Raw genomic sequence first — 18,573 nt, forward strand, 5'->3', positions numbered from 1 at the left:
TTCCTTTACTGTGGCCGTGTTCTAAGTTGTTTAACACATCTAGATGTAAATGTGTGGAAATGAAAGCTGAAATTCTGATCTATCATCTCATATTCATCTTTTGATGTCAAAGCCAAATGTTCCAAAATGTGTTTTGGGACTTAAAAGCAAGCGCTTGGGTTTAAAAGTGATGGTGTAGATGCTGTTGTAGAGCCCCATCTCTGATAAAAATCTGACAACCTCAGAGGTGTAAACTACACACAATTATTTTGCATAGTCTGAATGGGGAACTCATAAAATCAACTCTGAACATGTGTAACTTTCATTACATAAATATTGAAGTAATATTTTCGACTCCAAGGCCCTTCAATTTAGTGCATGAGTGCTAAATAACCATTTACTCATTGGTTCAGATGTTTCGATTTTCCTTAATAGATGTGCTCAGATTCTGCCATGCTGCTGGTGCAGACATTAATCACCACCGTCTTTTACACTCCACTGAGCCCGTTTCTGGGCAGTGCCATTTTCATCACATCCTACCCACGTCCCGTCAAGTTTTGGGAGAGGAACTACAAGTAAGAGCCTCTTGCACTCAAAATGCAGGGTTCACGGAATATTCGTAAGCTCTTTGCAGGAGCAAGTCTTTCAGATTACTGTACTGTATATTCAAATGCTAGTGTCTACATACTGCAAAATTACTTTTCATGCTTGAGTATAGCTGGGTTGATGAGGCTGATGTGTATAGAAAAAAAAACCTTAATAGTAAAAAAAAAGCTTTATTGTTAGATAGATAAATGGATGGATGATTGATGCACTTTGATGGAATTTGGGAATGCCAGCTGTTTTGCCACAGTGATGTCTCAACAGTCTAGAGACTTGCCTGATATTTAAATGATGCTTTTATGACTTTATACTTATTATTTATGCACTGATTATTCTGATTTGTTATTTTCAGTACAAAACGTATTGACAATTCCAACAGCAGACTGATGTCTCAGATTGACAAGGATACCGGTAAATGACTTTTTCATGCTTAACTCTAGAGCGGATAATATAGATGTACACATGAGAACAAGGCTCATTGATTTGGTGTAATCTTATTATTATAAATCCAACAATATTCTACTCGAATTCGACTATAAATTCGACTATATTCATTTTTTTCCTTCCAGGCTGTGATGATAACAATCTGAATTCAATCTTCTATGAGTACCTGACACGTTCACTGCAGCACTCTCTTTGTGGGGATCTGCTGCTGGGCCGCTGGGGGAACTACAGCACAGGCGATTGCTTCATTCTGGGCTCTGATTACCTCAATGCTCTCATACACCTCATCGAGGTTGGCAACGGACTCGTCACCTTCCAGCTGAGGGGTCTCGAGTTCAGGGGTAAGTAGGTATAGAGAGAAATGGAAACCTTCAGATTATGGTGGCTGGATATTAAAAAAAAAAAATTAATACACATAACAAGAGGCTTACCCTTATTTATTATCAAAACTTTATCAGCGTGAGGCACCCCTTGTGGAGGGTCCATCCCTTTGTGGCCACCTAGAGTCATCAGATTTCACGCTAGGCTCTTCTGTATTAACTTTCTCAGCTAAAAGACTACATCCTCTATCTAAAAACTTAGATGACTCTGTTTGTTGTGTGTCTTAGTGTGCCATGTATAATTGATTTAATTTATTAATGTTTCTCATTTTTATGCACATTCAAAGGTTGACAATCCTGATTTACATACAGGTAAAATAAAATATGTTTTAGAATTTCTATGTGGCCCCCCGTGGCGCCATCTGGTGGCCCCCCTAGTGGGCCACGGCCCCCAGTTTGAGAAGTACTGACGTGGAATGTAGTTAAGCATTTGCAATATGTTTGATAGTTTTGTACTGTTGAGTTTAAAAATACAGCCTTGTGAATGGTGAGGGTAAAACATACTCAAACCTTACCCAGGATTGGGGAGAAATTAGAAATGTGGTAAACCTAGACAATGGAAAACAGTATTCATACATACATCTAACGGCCTGGATGTGGACACGTTGTAGAAAATGTTCCAAGTAAGACCTCTTTAGAAATCGATAACCATTTAAAAACCTCTTTTGGTGTGTACTTTTCAAATGGAATTTTTTTTAGTAAACCAAGTTCTGGTTCCTCTCTTGTTGTCTGTCCATCTCCTTTTGTCTCTCTCAGATATAAGACATAAAATCACTTTATTATCTATAACAAGTAGAATATTGTAGGGAAATCACTTACTGTTGTTCTTTGTTTTAACCGATCAGGCACATACTGTCAGCAGCGGGAGGTGGAGGCCATTACTGAGGGCGTGGAAGAGGATGAGGGCTGTTGCTGTTGCGAGCCGGGTCACCTGGCCCACGTTCTCTCATGTAACGCTGCGTTTAATCTGCGCTGGCTCGCCTGGGAGCTCACCACCACCAAGTACGTGCTTCAGAGCTACAGCATCAGTGAGAACAACGCAGCCACCATGCTGCAGCTTTACGACCTACGCAAACTGCTCATCACCTACTACCTCAAGGTACCACCTGCATTAGTTTTACCTCACACCTGTTTCCATAGGTACGAATTATCACAAGGTTGAGCTTTTACATATTATGTTGAATATTTTATTTCAAGGTATGATGGATAAAACAATATATGACACATCATTTCCTCTTATAGTAAAATGTTAGCGTGGATTCATGACGTTAACAGTTGTGGAATTTTGTCCTGAGTAGTTTTTATTTTTTCCACGAGTCATTGACAACATGTCAGCTTGGTGTATAAAGATTCGCTGATTCAAATTAGTGCAGTAGTCTTGGTATTTATACAGCTACTCTGATTCAAAATAGCATGTATTGAGGAAGAGTGTATTGGCATTTGCCATCTAAAGAGGTGTGGCTTCTCATTCCTGACCCTTTTTTTCCCCTCTAAATTGTGTCATATGAATCATTGGTTATTTTTCATGTACATCGTGTACTTGATCATATATTGAGATCCACTCACAATTACACAGCCCTGGCTTACAGTTTTTCATTTACACTTACAGTATTGCAGCACCCATGATCTAGATAGAGTGTTGATGATTATAATCAGTCCCTCCAGGATTTTGAGATTTCGCAATCACAGAAATTAACACAAAATCAAGCAATATTCTCTGCAGTATTCGGAGGAGCTTGCAATTTTTCTAAATTAATGCAGATTTTCTGCAGATTTGGGCCAAGATGCGTCATGTGACATCATCATAACACGCATTCAGCCAAAGCCCTCTTCAATTCATGTGCACTGAACATGTGTACAGCTAAAAGGTCTCATTTACCAACAGACATCACTGTGAAAGACCGTGCTAAGCAAGTTTGTGCAATTGAAATTTACCCAATTCAAGTAGTTTTCTGCACAAAAACACAAAAATCTCTGCAAGTTGCATCTAAAATTTTGAAAAAAGCTGCAGCAAAATCAAGCATTTTTCAATTTCAATCAATCACAAAAAAAAAAACCTCAGACTGTATGGACTGTATAATGATCAGATTTGCTGTACTGAAGCTCACATAGACAGTAGAGCAAAGTTAAAATATACAAATACAAATATACAAGGCACTGTGCTGATACTGGATGTTCATATCACGATCATCACCTATATGTTTCGATCATAATATTGTATTTACAAAAATCCCACATTCATAGTATTTATGCCTGCCCTTCTGCCAAATGTCCTCACCTCTGCTATTATGTGCATGAAAGTTGCTAAGTCAGAAATACTTCTTTTAATCTCTCAGCTTAGTTAAATGGTACATAGAGTCAATGATTATAACATGAAGCATCCAATATGGATGTCTCTATTTATCATGCCCAGTCTGTGTCATACAGTATGAAAGAATAAAACACTACAGGATGTACTGGTAAAGGAAAATAAATGATGACTGGGTGGTGTGATGTTGATTATTTTCCAGCAACAGAACATCCTGAAGCGTTTTATTCCTCACATACCACAGCAATTTCCCAGTGCTAACCATGTTTGTTTATGAGAGAACGACATGCCATAACCATTTATAAATTCCATCTAATGTTGTGGAACATCCACAAAACAGCTGCCAAGTCTTTTGTCCTGAAATTGTGAAGGTAGAGCCTTAACTTTGACTGTTACAAAGCGCTGACACTGGAGACTCCTTCCAAAAATGCTAAATAAATATCGACTCACAGAAAACTTCACCATATGAACAACTGCATGCGTTTTCACTAGTGGCTGAGCTGTGCTGTTATAGATAATGAATCAACACCTGACCAATCAGAAGGGACTGCATGGAGGAATGATAGCTGATATGATACCAAAGAATGTCTGTGCTACATTTTCTGCCTTTAGAGTATCATCTACTATCTGGTGATCAACCCGAAGCTACAGACGTGGCTTAAGGAGCAGTCGATCCATGAGGCCCTGCAGCCCTACAGTAAATGGCACCATATAGAGAGAGACCCAGTGGTGTTCAGCGTTAAGATTGACGAGGACTACGTCCACTGCCTGCAGGGCGTCACCAGGGCCAGCTACTGCAATGTCTATCTCGAGTGGATCCAGTACTGCGCCGGCAAGATGGAACAAGTGAGATACTGTTGTCACAGTACTGTATAAACTGAAAGATTGAGCTGCAGGGGGCATGGTGGCTTAGTGGTTAGCACGTTTGCCTCACACCTCCAGAGTTGGGGGTTCGATTCTCTCCTCTGCTCTGTGTGTGCGGAGCTTGCGTGTTCTGCTTCAGGGGTTTTCTCCGGGTACCCCAGCTTCCTCCTCAGTCCAAAGACATGCCTTGTAGGTTGATTGGTATTTTGAAATTGTCTGTGTGTGAGATTGTGCCCTGCAATTGGTTGGCACCCCGCCTCATCCCCCGAATCCAAACTCTGGAGTAACACAAGTGGAACTATGGAAATTATGTTGTGATTAAAAAAATCCAAAATAAATCAGAATAATTAAATATTTTTGCTTCTTCAAAGTAGACAGCTTTTTGCCCAGAATTTCCAGAAATGTATTCTTGGCATTTTCTCAACCGATTTCTTGAGGAATCCCCAGAGATGATTTTTAAACAGAGTTCCCACCTACACTGGACACTTATCAGCTGCTTTTCGGAATATTTCGCTCTGAGTCGTCCGTTTAAATAAATATTTTTTTTCAAATAAAATGTCAGCTTTCTAATGAAAGAAATGAATATGTTGGCACAATTATATTTTTGTCTACAAAACGGATTTCAAATGTTTAATCATACACCTTCAGATCAAAAGGTTTAAAGGTTTTTAAGATCATGAGAAACGTTTCAGTCAAGTGTCTCCAAACTTTTGACCTGTAGTGTATATAACAGATTTTTAATGGCCAACTGCTGCATGTAGTGAAGTGAGTGTGTGTGGTTTATGTTCTCAGCCGGTGGACTGTGATGAGGATTCTCTTCTGGTCACGTTGTGTTTTGCTCTGTCGCTCCTGGGCAGGAGATCTCTAGGCACGGCATCGCATAGCATGTCCAACAGGTATCATCTTCATTCCTTAGTAAAAGTGCTTAGTGCCTATCTTAATAGAGAAGCGATGGCTCAAAGGTTAAGGCATTGGCCTGCAGCTCAGCGCTTTGTTAGTTCAAATCCCAGCACTGCTAAGCTTATATTGTTGGGTTCTTCAGCAAAACCTTTAACCCTCAACTGCTCAGTTGTTTCCTGTGTCAGTTGTAAGTATTCATTTGTAAAATATTTCTACAGTTCTTGTGAATGGCCCAGTGTATGCCTTTATAATTCTTTCACATAAAGTGTTTTTCTGACTTTTATCCTCTGACTTTTTTGCGTCAGAGGACAGAGTGACATACACACTCATTCATGTAGTGAGAATGTTATACAGTGTGTCAGTCTAATAATAGTTCAGGTGTTTAATACGCTCTCGTTGTTGTTTCTCTTTCAGTTTGGAGTCCTTCTTGTATGGCTTCAGCGCCTTGTTTAAAGGAGATTTCCGTATTGCAGCGAAGGACGAGTGGGTCTTTGCTGACATGGATCTACTCCAGAAGGTGGTTGCGCCGGCAGTTAGGATGAGCCTCAAACTTCATCAGGTATGAATGTGTGCAGTGCTGCTAGGAAGACAGGGAGCAAGAAAATGAAATAAACATGATGTCCCCTAAGCGCTAAATTATATTTTTAAAAAAAAGTATTCGTAAGGTCACAAATTAGTAGCAGAGGTGGATGCAAGTGCAGATTAAGTTTAAGAAGTAATTAACAAAACACAAACAATACAGACACCTTAAACCTTAGACACCTAAACATGAACTATGATCTCAAGAAAACATAGACTAGCAGGTACAACCTGACAACAAACGGCAAGTAAAGACAAAAATTAGACAATGAGTGCTATACAAGACTTGACTTTATACTAATGCTCATTAAACCAAAATATAAATAAGGTGTAAACAGTCATGTGACTGAGGGTCACGATCTAGTGGGGTGTAGTGGCTGATGGGAATCGTACTGATGTGCCATAATCGGCATAACCATGACAATTTCTATCAACTCTAAAATGAAAAAATGTAAGGCGACAAAATAAATGGTTATGATTAACCATTTTTACCAGAGGCCAAAAAATGGGAGGTTTTGGAGGTGCCTGTGTTCAGCATTGTATTTATTTGTGCTGTCACACTCCACAGTAGTGGTTAATGACTCATATGAAAGTAGACACTAAGGGCTTTAAGAATTTTCAGTTTTTCACAAGTATTTATTTTATTTTTTACCAAGTTTAAATGTTATAATTTTATTGTGGCCGTTGCGTACAATCTTTTACTATCGAAAAAGCTTTACTTGTGCTGTCCTTTTTTATCTCTGTACCAATGTTATTGTTGAGAGATGTGAATTGTTTGCCCAATAGGGCGCTCACACCCCTCCCCTTTTCCCATCATCCTGCTCACCAGCAGCTAAACAGAGTCATGATACTCTACACACAGAAACCCAACAGCGTCCTGACTAATCTTATAACAGATGTGCAGCAATGAAATAAGTCATTTGTTTATACTGATTGAAAATATCCTACTATTTCCATTACGCCACTGTTCTGATAGAAAGGATTAAGCTTATGATGACTTGAGAACATATAACATCGCTTAGCTCACTAAGTTTAGGACTAGTAATGCATAATTATAAACACATAACATTTACTAAGAATTATTGACAAATCACTTAGTAGTTCATGTGTTTATTTCTCATTATAAGCTTTAAAGTTACTATCAACTATTTTGGGGTTGTAAGTACAAATGTATTAAATGCAAATGCAGGCAGAAAGTGGAAAGCAAACCCAAATAGAACAGGTGATCAGCAAGCAGATTAAACTAGGCAGGGACAAAATAGGTTACCAAACAAAACCAGGATACTAACACAATAAGGAGGCTCAGTCATGTCACTAATTACACACTAGGAGCAAGACATTTAAATGAAAGTCCAGGTTATTCACAGGAGTGTGAACAGGTGAGGTGTGATGGACTGCCATCCCATCAGCGGTGTATTCTCGGCTCAAGTCAGTGGGATAGAAGGGATAGAAGCCGGATCCACTGCAAACCTGACCAAGATGAAGCATTTAATAAAGATGAATGAATGAAAATTTATGAGTTTTAAGCCCAATAAGCACAGTTTATGAAAAAGGGAACCGATGAACTGATTAAACACTGAGCTGGGAATCACATGCTGCTCAGACCTTGCTTAGATTACTGCACTGTACATATCTATGAAAGCAACCTTTATAAAATCTATTCATCTTCTGAAAGCAAGCTCATTAATGTCCATTGCTGTGCATATGGATGAAAGGACCACTTCACGAGTCTGGAGGAGAGCGAGGAGCCGGCCGTGCTATACGAGGCCATCAGCACATACAGGAGCTCGCTGGTGATATGTGATGAGGGCGACCCGGCGTGGCGTAAGGCCGTGCTGTCCGGCAGAGATACGCTACTGACGCTACGCCACACCCTGGACGATGGCAACGACGAATACAAGATCATCATGCTGTACAAACGCTACCTCAACTTTAAAGTCATCAAGGTAAGACATGTTAATGGAAAATAAATCATTTACACATATGTGTAGTCATCTGGGAAAAACCATCGGAGGTCACTGGCTGAATTCTGGCAAACAGCCAGAAACTGCGATTTTATTTTCTGCCTTTCCTACCTACTTTGACGCATCGGCTTTAATATAAATATTGTAACAGTCTCTAAAACAATGCAGCAATATTTTATTAACCTTCTAAACGTACTTTCTGGAAAGATCATGTTATGCAGATAAGGAGAACGTTTAACAAATGGTCAAAAAAAAAGTTTTAGGTAGCTAAGAATGCTTTCCGCTTGCAGTGAACGTTATGATTCGACCGAGTTGTTGGATGTATGCCATGGCGAAATGAACATAAACCTACTACATTCACTTGGTCTAAACATAGGATGTGGAACGATCTGTGATGTGCGTTTGCTCTGTAGACACCGCAGCGAACAAAACTGTAATATTTGACTACTAATAAAAAATGAGTAATTTCGCCAACAGGACAAAAGTTCATCAATTAAAGTGATTATTTTAGCACTGATAAAGAGCAGACAGTGTGATTCTGGGATTCTGCGTGTGACACATTAAAGGGGTAGTTCACTCACCCTCACATCGCTCCAAACCCTCAGGACTTTCATTCATCTTCGGAACACAAATGAAGACATTTTTCTGGAACCTGGGAGATTTCTGTCCCTCTGAGAACTTTTTTGTCCGCTCTCGCGTCAACACAACACGCATGCCGGGATATATGCGGAAGTGAAGATATTTTTTGAATTAAGACTTAATTTTAGGGGGGGTTTTTTGCACACAAAGCATTCGTATCACTTCATGAAATAGGGATTAAACCACTGGAGTCACATGGATTACACTTTTACAATGCCTTTATGAACTTTTTGAAGTTTTGGTTACTGGATTTTAAACAGAGGGACAGAAATCTCTCAGGTTTCATTAAAAATGTCTTCGTTTGTGTTCTGAAGATAAACAAAAGTCTTATTAGTTTGGAACGACATGAAGGGGAGTAACTGATGACAGAAGTTTCATTTTTGGCTGAACTATCCCTTTAAGAACTTATTTTAGCTGAAAGCACTAAAAACTCTGCCTGGACCTGAGGAATTGGGTGCACTCGTAGTGTTACAGAACACAAGTTTCTTTATTGCCCCAATCAGGGTGTGATCCCTTCCTACTAAGTATAAAGTGCTCTCATATCCATTACGCCTTTGTCTGTTTCTCTCTCAGATCAATAAGGAGTGTGTGCGTGGGCTGTGGGCAGGACAGCAGCAGGAACTGATCTTCCTGCGTAACCGTAATCCAGAGCGAGGAAGCATCCAGAACTCAAAGCAGGCACTGCGGAACATGATCAACTCATCATGTGACCAGCCGCTAGGTTACCCCATGTTCGTGTCTGCCCTCACCACCTCGTACGCAGGAACACACAAGCACACGGGCAGCATGTGGGGCGGCACACTCAGCCTTGAGGGCATCCGCACTTGGCTCTGCTCCCGGTGGCTCCGGTGGGTCACATGGAGATAGCACTTTTCTTACATCTGAAATGCAGCACGTTGTAAATTTTACTAGCAAGTTAACATAAGTAAGTTTGAAATAAAAGGTGAGTTTAGTATGAATAATAAAAGTAGGTAAAGAAAAATAAAGCCTAGAAATAGATTCAATAATTAATAGTAACAAGTTAAACGAAAAGTTTTAAGTTTGATCAGATTGAATTTGCCTGATTTTTTAAAGTGAAATTAACAACGTGTGATTTGAGTTGTATATAATAGAAACACACTGTCATTTTGACCGGTATCTCTGCTCTTCTCTGTCAGTGTAAGGAAGGACAATCTGACGAGTTGTAACAGCGGAGTGAACATGGAAGATGTGGACTGCGCCGGCTCCTCCGTTAGTCATACACACAACTCCGTCACTTCCCAAAGCGTCAGCACGCAGCAGGCGCATCCACGCAGCTCACGCACACGACACCACAGTACAGGTCAGAGCGCCTCTGCGTATCTGTTTATACAACCCCGATTCCAAAAAAAAGCTGGGACGCTGTGTGAAATGTAAATGAAAACAGAATGCAATGATTTTGCAAATCTCATAAACTCGTATGTTATTCACGATAGAAGATAGAAAACATATCGTATGTTTAAACTGAGGAAATGTACCATTTTAAGGAAAACCTTTTGAATTTGATGGCCACAACACTTCTCAAAAAAACTTGGGACGGGACAACGAAAGGCTGGAAATGTAAGTGTTACTAAAAAGAAACAGCTGGAGGAACATTTTGTAACTAATTAGGTTAATTGGCAACAGGTCAGTAACATGATCGGGTATATAAAGAGTATCTTAGCGAGGCAGAGTCTCTCAGAAGTAAAGATGGGATGGAATCTGGATGGAAGCATGTGTATAAGCATATATAGATAAATCGAGTAGGTCAAAACCACAAAATGGTGGCGCAGTGGTGCAGCGGGAAGTGTTCCTATACCAGAATACACGGTTTGATCCAGAGCTCAGGTTACTACCTTTGTGGAGTTTCACACGTTCTCGCTATGTATGTGTGAGTTTCCTCTGGGTTCTCAGGTTTCCTCTGACTATCTAACAATAAGTAGGTGGACTGGCAAATTGCCTCTACGTGTAAACGTATCAGTGCATGGTGCCCTGGGAAGGACTGACATCACATCCTGGCTGTATTCCTGCTTCACACTCAGTGTTCAAAGGATAGAGTCCTGCTCCAACATAGCTCTGACTAGGACAAAGCACTTGTCTTGAATGAAAACTGCAAGTATTGGTTATACAATTAGCATGACAGATATAGAAAATAGTCTATTTTTCTTTTAAAGCCTCACAATTAATGAATCAACCTTGTGCTAATATCTGGAAATCTTTATTTACTTCATGTTTCTACTGTTCTTTTAATATACTGGACACAGGGAAGAATTATAACAATGTTTGAAGTTTACTTCATAGTTTCCTCATTACAGATATTCACACATTATTCTAATATGACAAATTCACAGATTTGTCTAACAGTCAGTCCCTCAAGGATATCAAGCAAGCGAACTCCGCAATATTTGGAGGAGGTCGCGGCTTTTCAAGATTTCTGTAGATTTGGGTCAAGAAGTGTCGTGTGACTTCACCATAACACGCATTCAGCCAAAGCCCTCTCCGGTTCACGTGCGTCGAACATGAGTACAGTTAAAAGGTCTCATTTACCTACAAACGTCAATGCGAAAGACAGTTTCCGGAGTTATCCAGATGTTTTACATGAAAGTGGAGGCAAAATGTAACATAATATAAAATCAAGTCTGGTGAGTCACTTTTCCTCTGCGAAAAAAAATGGTGGCTGTGTCTAAAATGCCAAGGCAGATCATCATGACATGATATAAAATTGATGAATAGCTCGTGTTCTGTTAAATTGCAGAAGAATACAGATTAACATAAAAGTACATAAAACAAGCAACTGGCACTTTAAATTTTAAAACTAGGTTTTTACATTTTACGTTAATGAATTTCTCAGATTTTTTATTTGAATTTGAATAAATTTCAATGGTTTCAAAAATTTTAGAGGCCAACGGTTCTTGAGGTCTGAAAAGTAATAAATGGCGCCTGTGGTATACTTTTTAATCATAGAAAGTGATTACATGTGTCTTCACTGGTAGTAGTTTAAAAGAAGCTTCCTGTGCTTGCAATTTTGCCAATTCAAGTAGTTTTCCGCAAAGAAAGTTGAATTGCATTGGCACCCTGTCCAGGGTGTACCCCGCCTCGTGCCCGATGCTCCCTGGGATAGGCTCCAGGTTTCCCCGTGACCCCGAAGGAAGGATAAGCGGTATAGAAGATGGATGGATGGATGGATGGAAAGTTGAATTGCAAATTTCGAGAGAGAAAAAAAACGCAGCAAAATCAAGCATTTTTGGCCGCAACAATCACAAAAAACAAACAAACAAAAAACCTCCGTGAAATCCTGTACAGACTGAGTAGCATTAAATGAATTAGCCTGAACTTGTGGTCTAACCTTTAACACCTTTAAGTCTCACCAGTTCTACTTCCGTAATACAAAAGATTTTAAATGATAATGTAATACTGAGGTAGAAATTCTGTTGTTTGTCACCTTGACTGAACACTACAAGTATTCAAAATGTCCTCAAGACTAAACTCTTTGTAAACGTCACACGCTTGCCTGAGTCGGCTGATGTCCCCTCATGTCTCCCCCTGCAGGACGTCGTGAGTATCGCAGTGGATCTGTGCAGCCTCAGTGTCAGCGAGCCCCGGTCAGCAGTCGCTCTGGGCCGATCCTGGATTTCCAGCAGGGCTCTAACGGCGTTGTGCAGGGCCTCTCCAACAGTCAGCAGTCCTTCAACACCTCCTCTATCGCCTCTGTCTTCTCCCAGGTGCTCTGTGCTTTTTATGTGCAGAACTCACCCCCCCAAGAAAAAAAACCATCATGCAAATCCATATACTCTAAGCAAAGGCATGATAGCTGCATTCATCTCATAGCTCCCGTGCAAACCCAAAACTATCCATACATTTAATTTTCTGCTCAGAACCATTCACCTTTCTGTAAAGTATTACATATATAGTTTAGTTTTATGGCAAGCTATTGATTTACAGGTTATTATTCATTATTGCAGGTTACTTCATTATTTATAGCTATTTTAGTTGTATTAAGTACTATACAGTCAGCTCCAGAATTATTGGCACCCCTAGTAAAGATAGATAAAGGAAGGTTATAAAATGTCTTGGTGGTTAAGTAGCGTAATCACACACTGGAAATAACAATCAATACATATCAATAAACAATAAATATCTTGTTTTAAAAAAAACAACAACAACAAAGCTGAAACAAAGATGTCTGTGTTACAATTAGTGACACTGCTAGTATTTATAAGTCATTTCATTCATAAACATGGGGAAGACTAGAGAAAACACAAATGAAATGAGACAAAAGTGTGTTGACCTCCATAAATTAGACCATGACTATATAAATAGCTTTAAGTTGAAAATATCCAGAGCTATAATAAACATGGAAAAGGATCCTAGTGTATTTTGCACTCCCATTCACAGGCTAGAGAGAGAAAAACATTCTCCAGGGATTATTTCAATTATTTGGACAAAGGATTTGAATGGAATTGTAGGGGAAAAAAAGTCTTCCTTTACCTCCTTCAACTAGGCACAAATACAGTATAAGCACCTTGAGATCATGAGACACTGCTGGATTACTGCCATGTTTTGTATTTCACTAATTTGGTTAGTGCAGTAAACCCCTGGGGGGCATTTTTGCCTCACACCTCAGTGGTTGGGGGTTTGAATCCCGCATCCGCCCTGTGTGCGTGGAGTTAACATGTTCTCCCCGTGCTTCAGGGTTTCCTTCAGATACTCTGGTTTCCACCCCCAGTCCAAAGACATGCGTTGTAGGTTGAGTGGCATTTCTAAATTGTCTGTAGTGTGTGAGTGTGTGCGATTGTGCCCTGCGATAGGCTGGAGTCAATAATCACTCCAAGGTCTTTAACTGCTGTACATGATGAAACAGAAAGACCATCCAGAGTAACCATGTGATCAGAAAGATTACTTCTAGCTACACGTGGGCCTAATAAAAGTATTTCTGTTTTATCAGAATTAAGTAGAAGGAAGTTAATTAACATCCAATGTCTAATGTCCTTTACACAATCCTCAACTTTACTAAGCTTCTGTCTGTCCTCTGGCTTCGCTGAAACATACAACTGTGTATCATCAGCATAACAGTGGAAGCTAATTCCATGTTTACGAATAATTTGACCTAGGGGTAGCATATATAAAGTAAAGAGCAGTGGGCCTAAAACAGAACCCTGTGGAACTCCAAAAGTAACCTCAGTACGCATGGAGAAATCACCATTTACATCTACGAACTGATAACGATCGGTCAGATAAGACCTGAGCTAGGAGAGGACTGTTCCCTTAATACCAACAACATTTTCTAATCTATCAAGTAGAATTGTGTGATCTATAGTATCAAAAGCTGCACTAAGGTCGAGTAACACAAGCAGCGAGACACAACCCTGATCGTAAGTCAGTAGAAGGTCATTTACTACTTTAACTAACGCTGTCTCTGTGCTATGATGAGGTCTAAATCCTGACCGATCCTTGATCCTTAATGAATTCAGATCTTTCTATGTTGAGTTGAATTCCACATATAAGACTTGCTCTACAACTAAGCTGATGATGATGATGATCGTAGGTGCCGCGTGTGTCTGCGGCGGGTGCCGTGCTCTCAGCTCAGCCACGCTGCAGTCAGGGCTCCTCCTCCAGCTCCACTCTCAGCCTGCTGTTCGGAAAGCGCAGTTTCTCCAGTGGTCTGGTCATGTCGGGTCTCTCCGCTGCCGAGGGAGGAAACAGCAGTGACACACAGTCATCCAGCTCTGTCAATATCATCACCGCAGGACCATCAGTACGCCACACACACTCACAGGTACAGCTTCACACACACGTCTTAACACAAGTATGAGGAATGTCATGGCGACATCATAGTGTTGTAGAAAATCTACACCGCTTAACCATGATGTTTGTTTTATATTCTTGCTGAAAATTAGGGCTGCAACTAATGATTTTTTTGGATAATCGTTTAAGCTATTGAATTAATCGATTAGTTGGAATATTTCTGCACCATTCCAATCGACTAATACAACTACACAACTCTTAACCTGTCTTAATTAAATAACAGCTCACTATAATAAAATACAGCATAAATGACATTTATCATATAATCTGTTACAGCATGAGAATATTATCAAGTGATTATGCCAAGCACTTGTTTCCCCTCCAAATTAGACACCAAACCTAATATAAGGTCATGGTATTCTGTTTATTTTTCTCTGCTGGTTCAGCATTTAAAAAAAAAAAAACATTTACATTACATTTATTCATTTAGCAGACGCTTTTATCCAAAGTGACTTACAAATGAGGAAATACAAGCAAAGCGATATATCAAGCAGAGAACAATACAAGTATGGTATGTACTTAAGTAGTGCTACCATGCAAGATTTATAATTGAGTTCTAGAGAAGCAAAGTGCACAGAGTAGAGGTGTAAGAGCAGAAGTTTTTTTTATTTTTATTTTTTTAAATAATGTGGGGTTGGTATTTTAGGGTTTAGTTACGTGCTCACGGAGGAGGTGGGTCTTTAGCTGTCTTTTGAAGATAGAGACAGATTCTGTTGTCCAGATTGTTGTTGGAAGTGGGGACGACATTCGCACTCGGATTCGGACCGCAGCAAACATGCCCAGTGTGAAAACTACCTTCGATGCGAATTGAAAGCACAACATACTGTATAAAAAAAACCCCCCAGATATTGTGTAAGTTAAGAAAATAAAATGATTAAACGTTTATCAATTTAACTACTTATAGGGTGGGTTGCACCAATAAGGATTAAGCTTAAATCTAGATTAAATCAAGGTTGATCTAATAATTCTGCTGCACCAACTTTAAACCTTGTTTGAAATAAGCAGGCTTACATTTAAACCATCACGTTAATCCTGGATTTGGATGAACGAGTGAAAGAGTTACATTGTTGCTGTTTAGTTATTAGAATTCTAATCCCTGATTTGTTAATCTGTGTTTAAAATGAAGTGGTGCAACACAACTCGATTTAAAATAAAGCCCAGATCAACAAATCCTAGATTAGCTCCAAACCGTGCTTAATTTAATCCTTATTGGTTTCAAATAGCTTTGCTACTTTTTTTGCTATCGAATTGTATTGATTTGTTGTTGCAGCCCTACCAAAAATGACTTCTCTAATGAACACAAGCTAATGACTTTTTAAATCCTATTTATATTCCAGATAACAAAAACAGAAGTGTTAAAATGACAACTCAGGAACAAAAAAGTGTCTCTTATTTACACTCCCATCTGTGCCTTTGTGCTTTTGCACCTCTATTTCCCTATTAGCGATTTTCCATTTAGAGGTGATGGCTTTGTGTCAATGAGACATACATTCTTAGGTAAAAAGTAGTGTACAATTAATATTATTCTCTTTGTTGTTGCCAGTTGACATCAGAAGCGTACGAGAGTATAGACGCCACGTCCACTGTGACTTCAGGGCCAAAAGACAACACGGCATCAGGTGAGAAGAGCCAGGAAGGGTCAGGCTCGGGCTCAGCCTTCCACGAGAACTCGGAGCAGAAGAGCACCTGAGAGCTTCTCAGCGTGTCCACACAACTCACAAGACATGACTTATAAACAAAATCATTGCGAAGGTTCGATATTAAAAGGTACATTATAGAATGGGGTAGTAAACATTCCACTAAGACTCTAGAGTGTTGAGTTGGATTAAGTGTAGCAGATCTGAGCAGTAAAAGTGTTCCGTGTGGCTGGAAGTCTGGATGTCCTGTGGGACTGTGATCAGGTGAAGATGACCTGTGTGACTGAGATACATCCGTTATTTTATTCAAGTGCTTTATCCTGGTCAGGGTTGTGGGGGATCCGGAGCCTATACCAGGATCTCACACACATACACACACACACTTGCAGACTAATTCACTACTGGCATGTTTATTGAGAGGTTGGAAGAACCTGCAGATCCCAGAGGAAGCCCATACAGACACAAGAAGAACGTGAAAACCTCCACACAGCCGCCAGCAACCTGAGATCTGGATCGAACCGGGGACCCTGGAGCTGTGAGGTGGCTATACTACCTTGCCAACACCTTGGCAACACTAATCCTTGCTCTGACACCCTGCACAGAATATCCAACTCAAAAACAAAATAAAGCATCATTTCCTTAGCAGTCCATCACAGGCCATTAGACACGAACATGATCATCATCATTGTGTCGATGCTTTATATACGTGCAATGGCTTCCAAAGCATTGACACGAAAATAAATTCATTCATCTATGCAGTTTAACATTCAGCATTTAGTCAGAACAAATTAAGACACTTGATATCTTCATTAAGACCTTTTCTCATTTTTCAGATTCGAATACAATGCTGGTGGATTCTAAATATTTTCAGCATTAAAAGCAGCCACATCTGTTATGCGACAGTCCAACATATTTGGCTCCTGCAGCATGTGCTTTATTTTTATTTTTTTGTTAATTAAGATGGTAGCGTGATTAATTAAAGTGGTGCTTGAAAGTTTTTGAACCCTTATCCCAGCTGTGAAGCATGGTGGTGGTAGTATCATGGTTTGGGCCTGTTTTGCTGCATCTGGGCCAGGAAGGCTTGCCATCATTGATGGGACAATGAATTCTGAATTATATCTGTGAATTCTAAAGGAAAATATCAGGATATCTGTCCGTGAACTGAATCTCAAGATAAAGTGGGTCATGCAGCAAGACAACGACCCTAAACACACAAGTCATTCTACTAAAGAATGATTAAAGAAGAATCAAGTTAATGTTTTGGAATGGCCAAGTCAAAGTCCTGACCTTAATCCAATAGAAATGTTGTGGACGAACCTGAAGCAAGCAGTTCATGTGAGGAAACCCACCAACATCCCACAGTTGAAGCTGTTCTGTATTGAGGACTGGGCTGAAGTTCCTCCAAGCCCATGTGCAGGACTGGTCAACAGTTACCAGAAACACTTAGTTGCAGTTATTGCTGCACAAGGGGCTCACACCAGATACTGAAAGCAAAGGTTCACATACTTATGCCACTCACAGATATGTAATATTGGATCATTTTCCTCAATAAATAAATGACCAAGTATAATATTTTTGTCTCATTTGTTTAACTGGTTTCTCTTTATCTGGTGGGTCATATTCATGCAGATATATAGAAAATTCTAAAGGGTTCACAAAGTTTCAAGCACAACTGTAATCCCAAAAGTATCGATAGTACCTCATCTACTAGAAATATCTCATAAAATGGGTCTGTACGTCATTCGAACTGTTGGGCACATACTGTCTAAAGATTTAGACACATATGTTGATAAATGTCTCCACTGAAGGTGATTCAGAATTGCCTATTAATGACAGTATTTCCCTGTGCGTACACAAGATGTATGCCATGTTGTATTTTTAAAAACAAATGATATTGGTATTGTTAAATCCACAATGATATGAAGCTCGTAAACATGGGAATCACTTTCTCAAACATAGGAATGCACTCATTTTTAATAAAAGAAAACTACAGACTGCTCTTTTTCTACGAACTCTCACTATTCATCATTTCATGCACACTAGCGGTCATCTTGGACAATAAACTTTTAACAACCATGTTCTGCTTGTATATTGAAGCCTAGAACAAATACAACCAACTAAGATGAGTAAGAATCAATTTGATAAAACCAACAAAAAAAAATGTCCAAGCTGATTTATTACCAATTAATTAGTACCTGCAGTGTGATTTACTGCAGTCTGAATGAACAGCATTTGTGTACAACTGAAGGGCAGGTATTAATCTCAGTGGAATCGGTGGAATTGGTTTTCACCATTCAAAGACAAAATAAAAACCATGTACCATGTTTAACAAGATACTTCCTTAGAATTCTGACTTTCTGATTTTATATACATGCCATTTCCAATGCTCTCTGACTCATAAGCAAAAAAGAAAAAGAACTAGCTTACTGAAAGCTGCTTGATGCAATTAGGAAGGATGGAACGTTTTCTGAGAT

General features: G+C 39.5%; 1 protein-coding gene across 1 annotated transcript in view; it reads left to right on the forward strand.

Moving 5' to 3' along the window:
- The window catches only part of pcnx2 (pecanex 2), a 37,416-nt gene extending 19,159 nt beyond the window's left edge, over positions 1–18,257 (forward strand). Inside the window, exons 23-35 of the mRNA XM_017463056.3 lie at positions 425–554; positions 935–993; positions 1,152–1,367; positions 2,252–2,505; positions 4,327–4,560; positions 5,371–5,474; positions 5,893–6,037; positions 7,773–8,003; positions 9,234–9,508; positions 9,818–9,981; positions 12,207–12,379; positions 14,203–14,433; positions 16,006–18,257. Coding sequence (XP_017318545.1) covers positions 425–554; positions 935–993; positions 1,152–1,367; positions 2,252–2,505; positions 4,327–4,560; positions 5,371–5,474; positions 5,893–6,037; positions 7,773–8,003; positions 9,234–9,508; positions 9,818–9,981; positions 12,207–12,379; positions 14,203–14,433; positions 16,006–16,152 — 2,363 coding nt within the window. The 3' untranslated portion in view covers positions 16,153–18,257. The remainder of the gene's footprint in view (positions 1–424; positions 555–934; positions 994–1,151; positions 1,368–2,251; positions 2,506–4,326; positions 4,561–5,370; positions 5,475–5,892; positions 6,038–7,772; positions 8,004–9,233; positions 9,509–9,817; positions 9,982–12,206; positions 12,380–14,202; positions 14,434–16,005) is intronic.
- The last annotated feature ends 316 nt before the right edge of the window (positions 18,258–18,573 follow it).

This window comes from Ictalurus punctatus, chromosome 3, assembly GCF_001660625.3.
Source record: "Ictalurus punctatus breed USDA103 chromosome 3, Coco_2.0, whole genome shotgun sequence".
In the NCBI taxonomy this organism is placed as follows: Eukaryota; Metazoa; Chordata; class Actinopteri; order Siluriformes; family Ictaluridae; genus Ictalurus; species Ictalurus punctatus.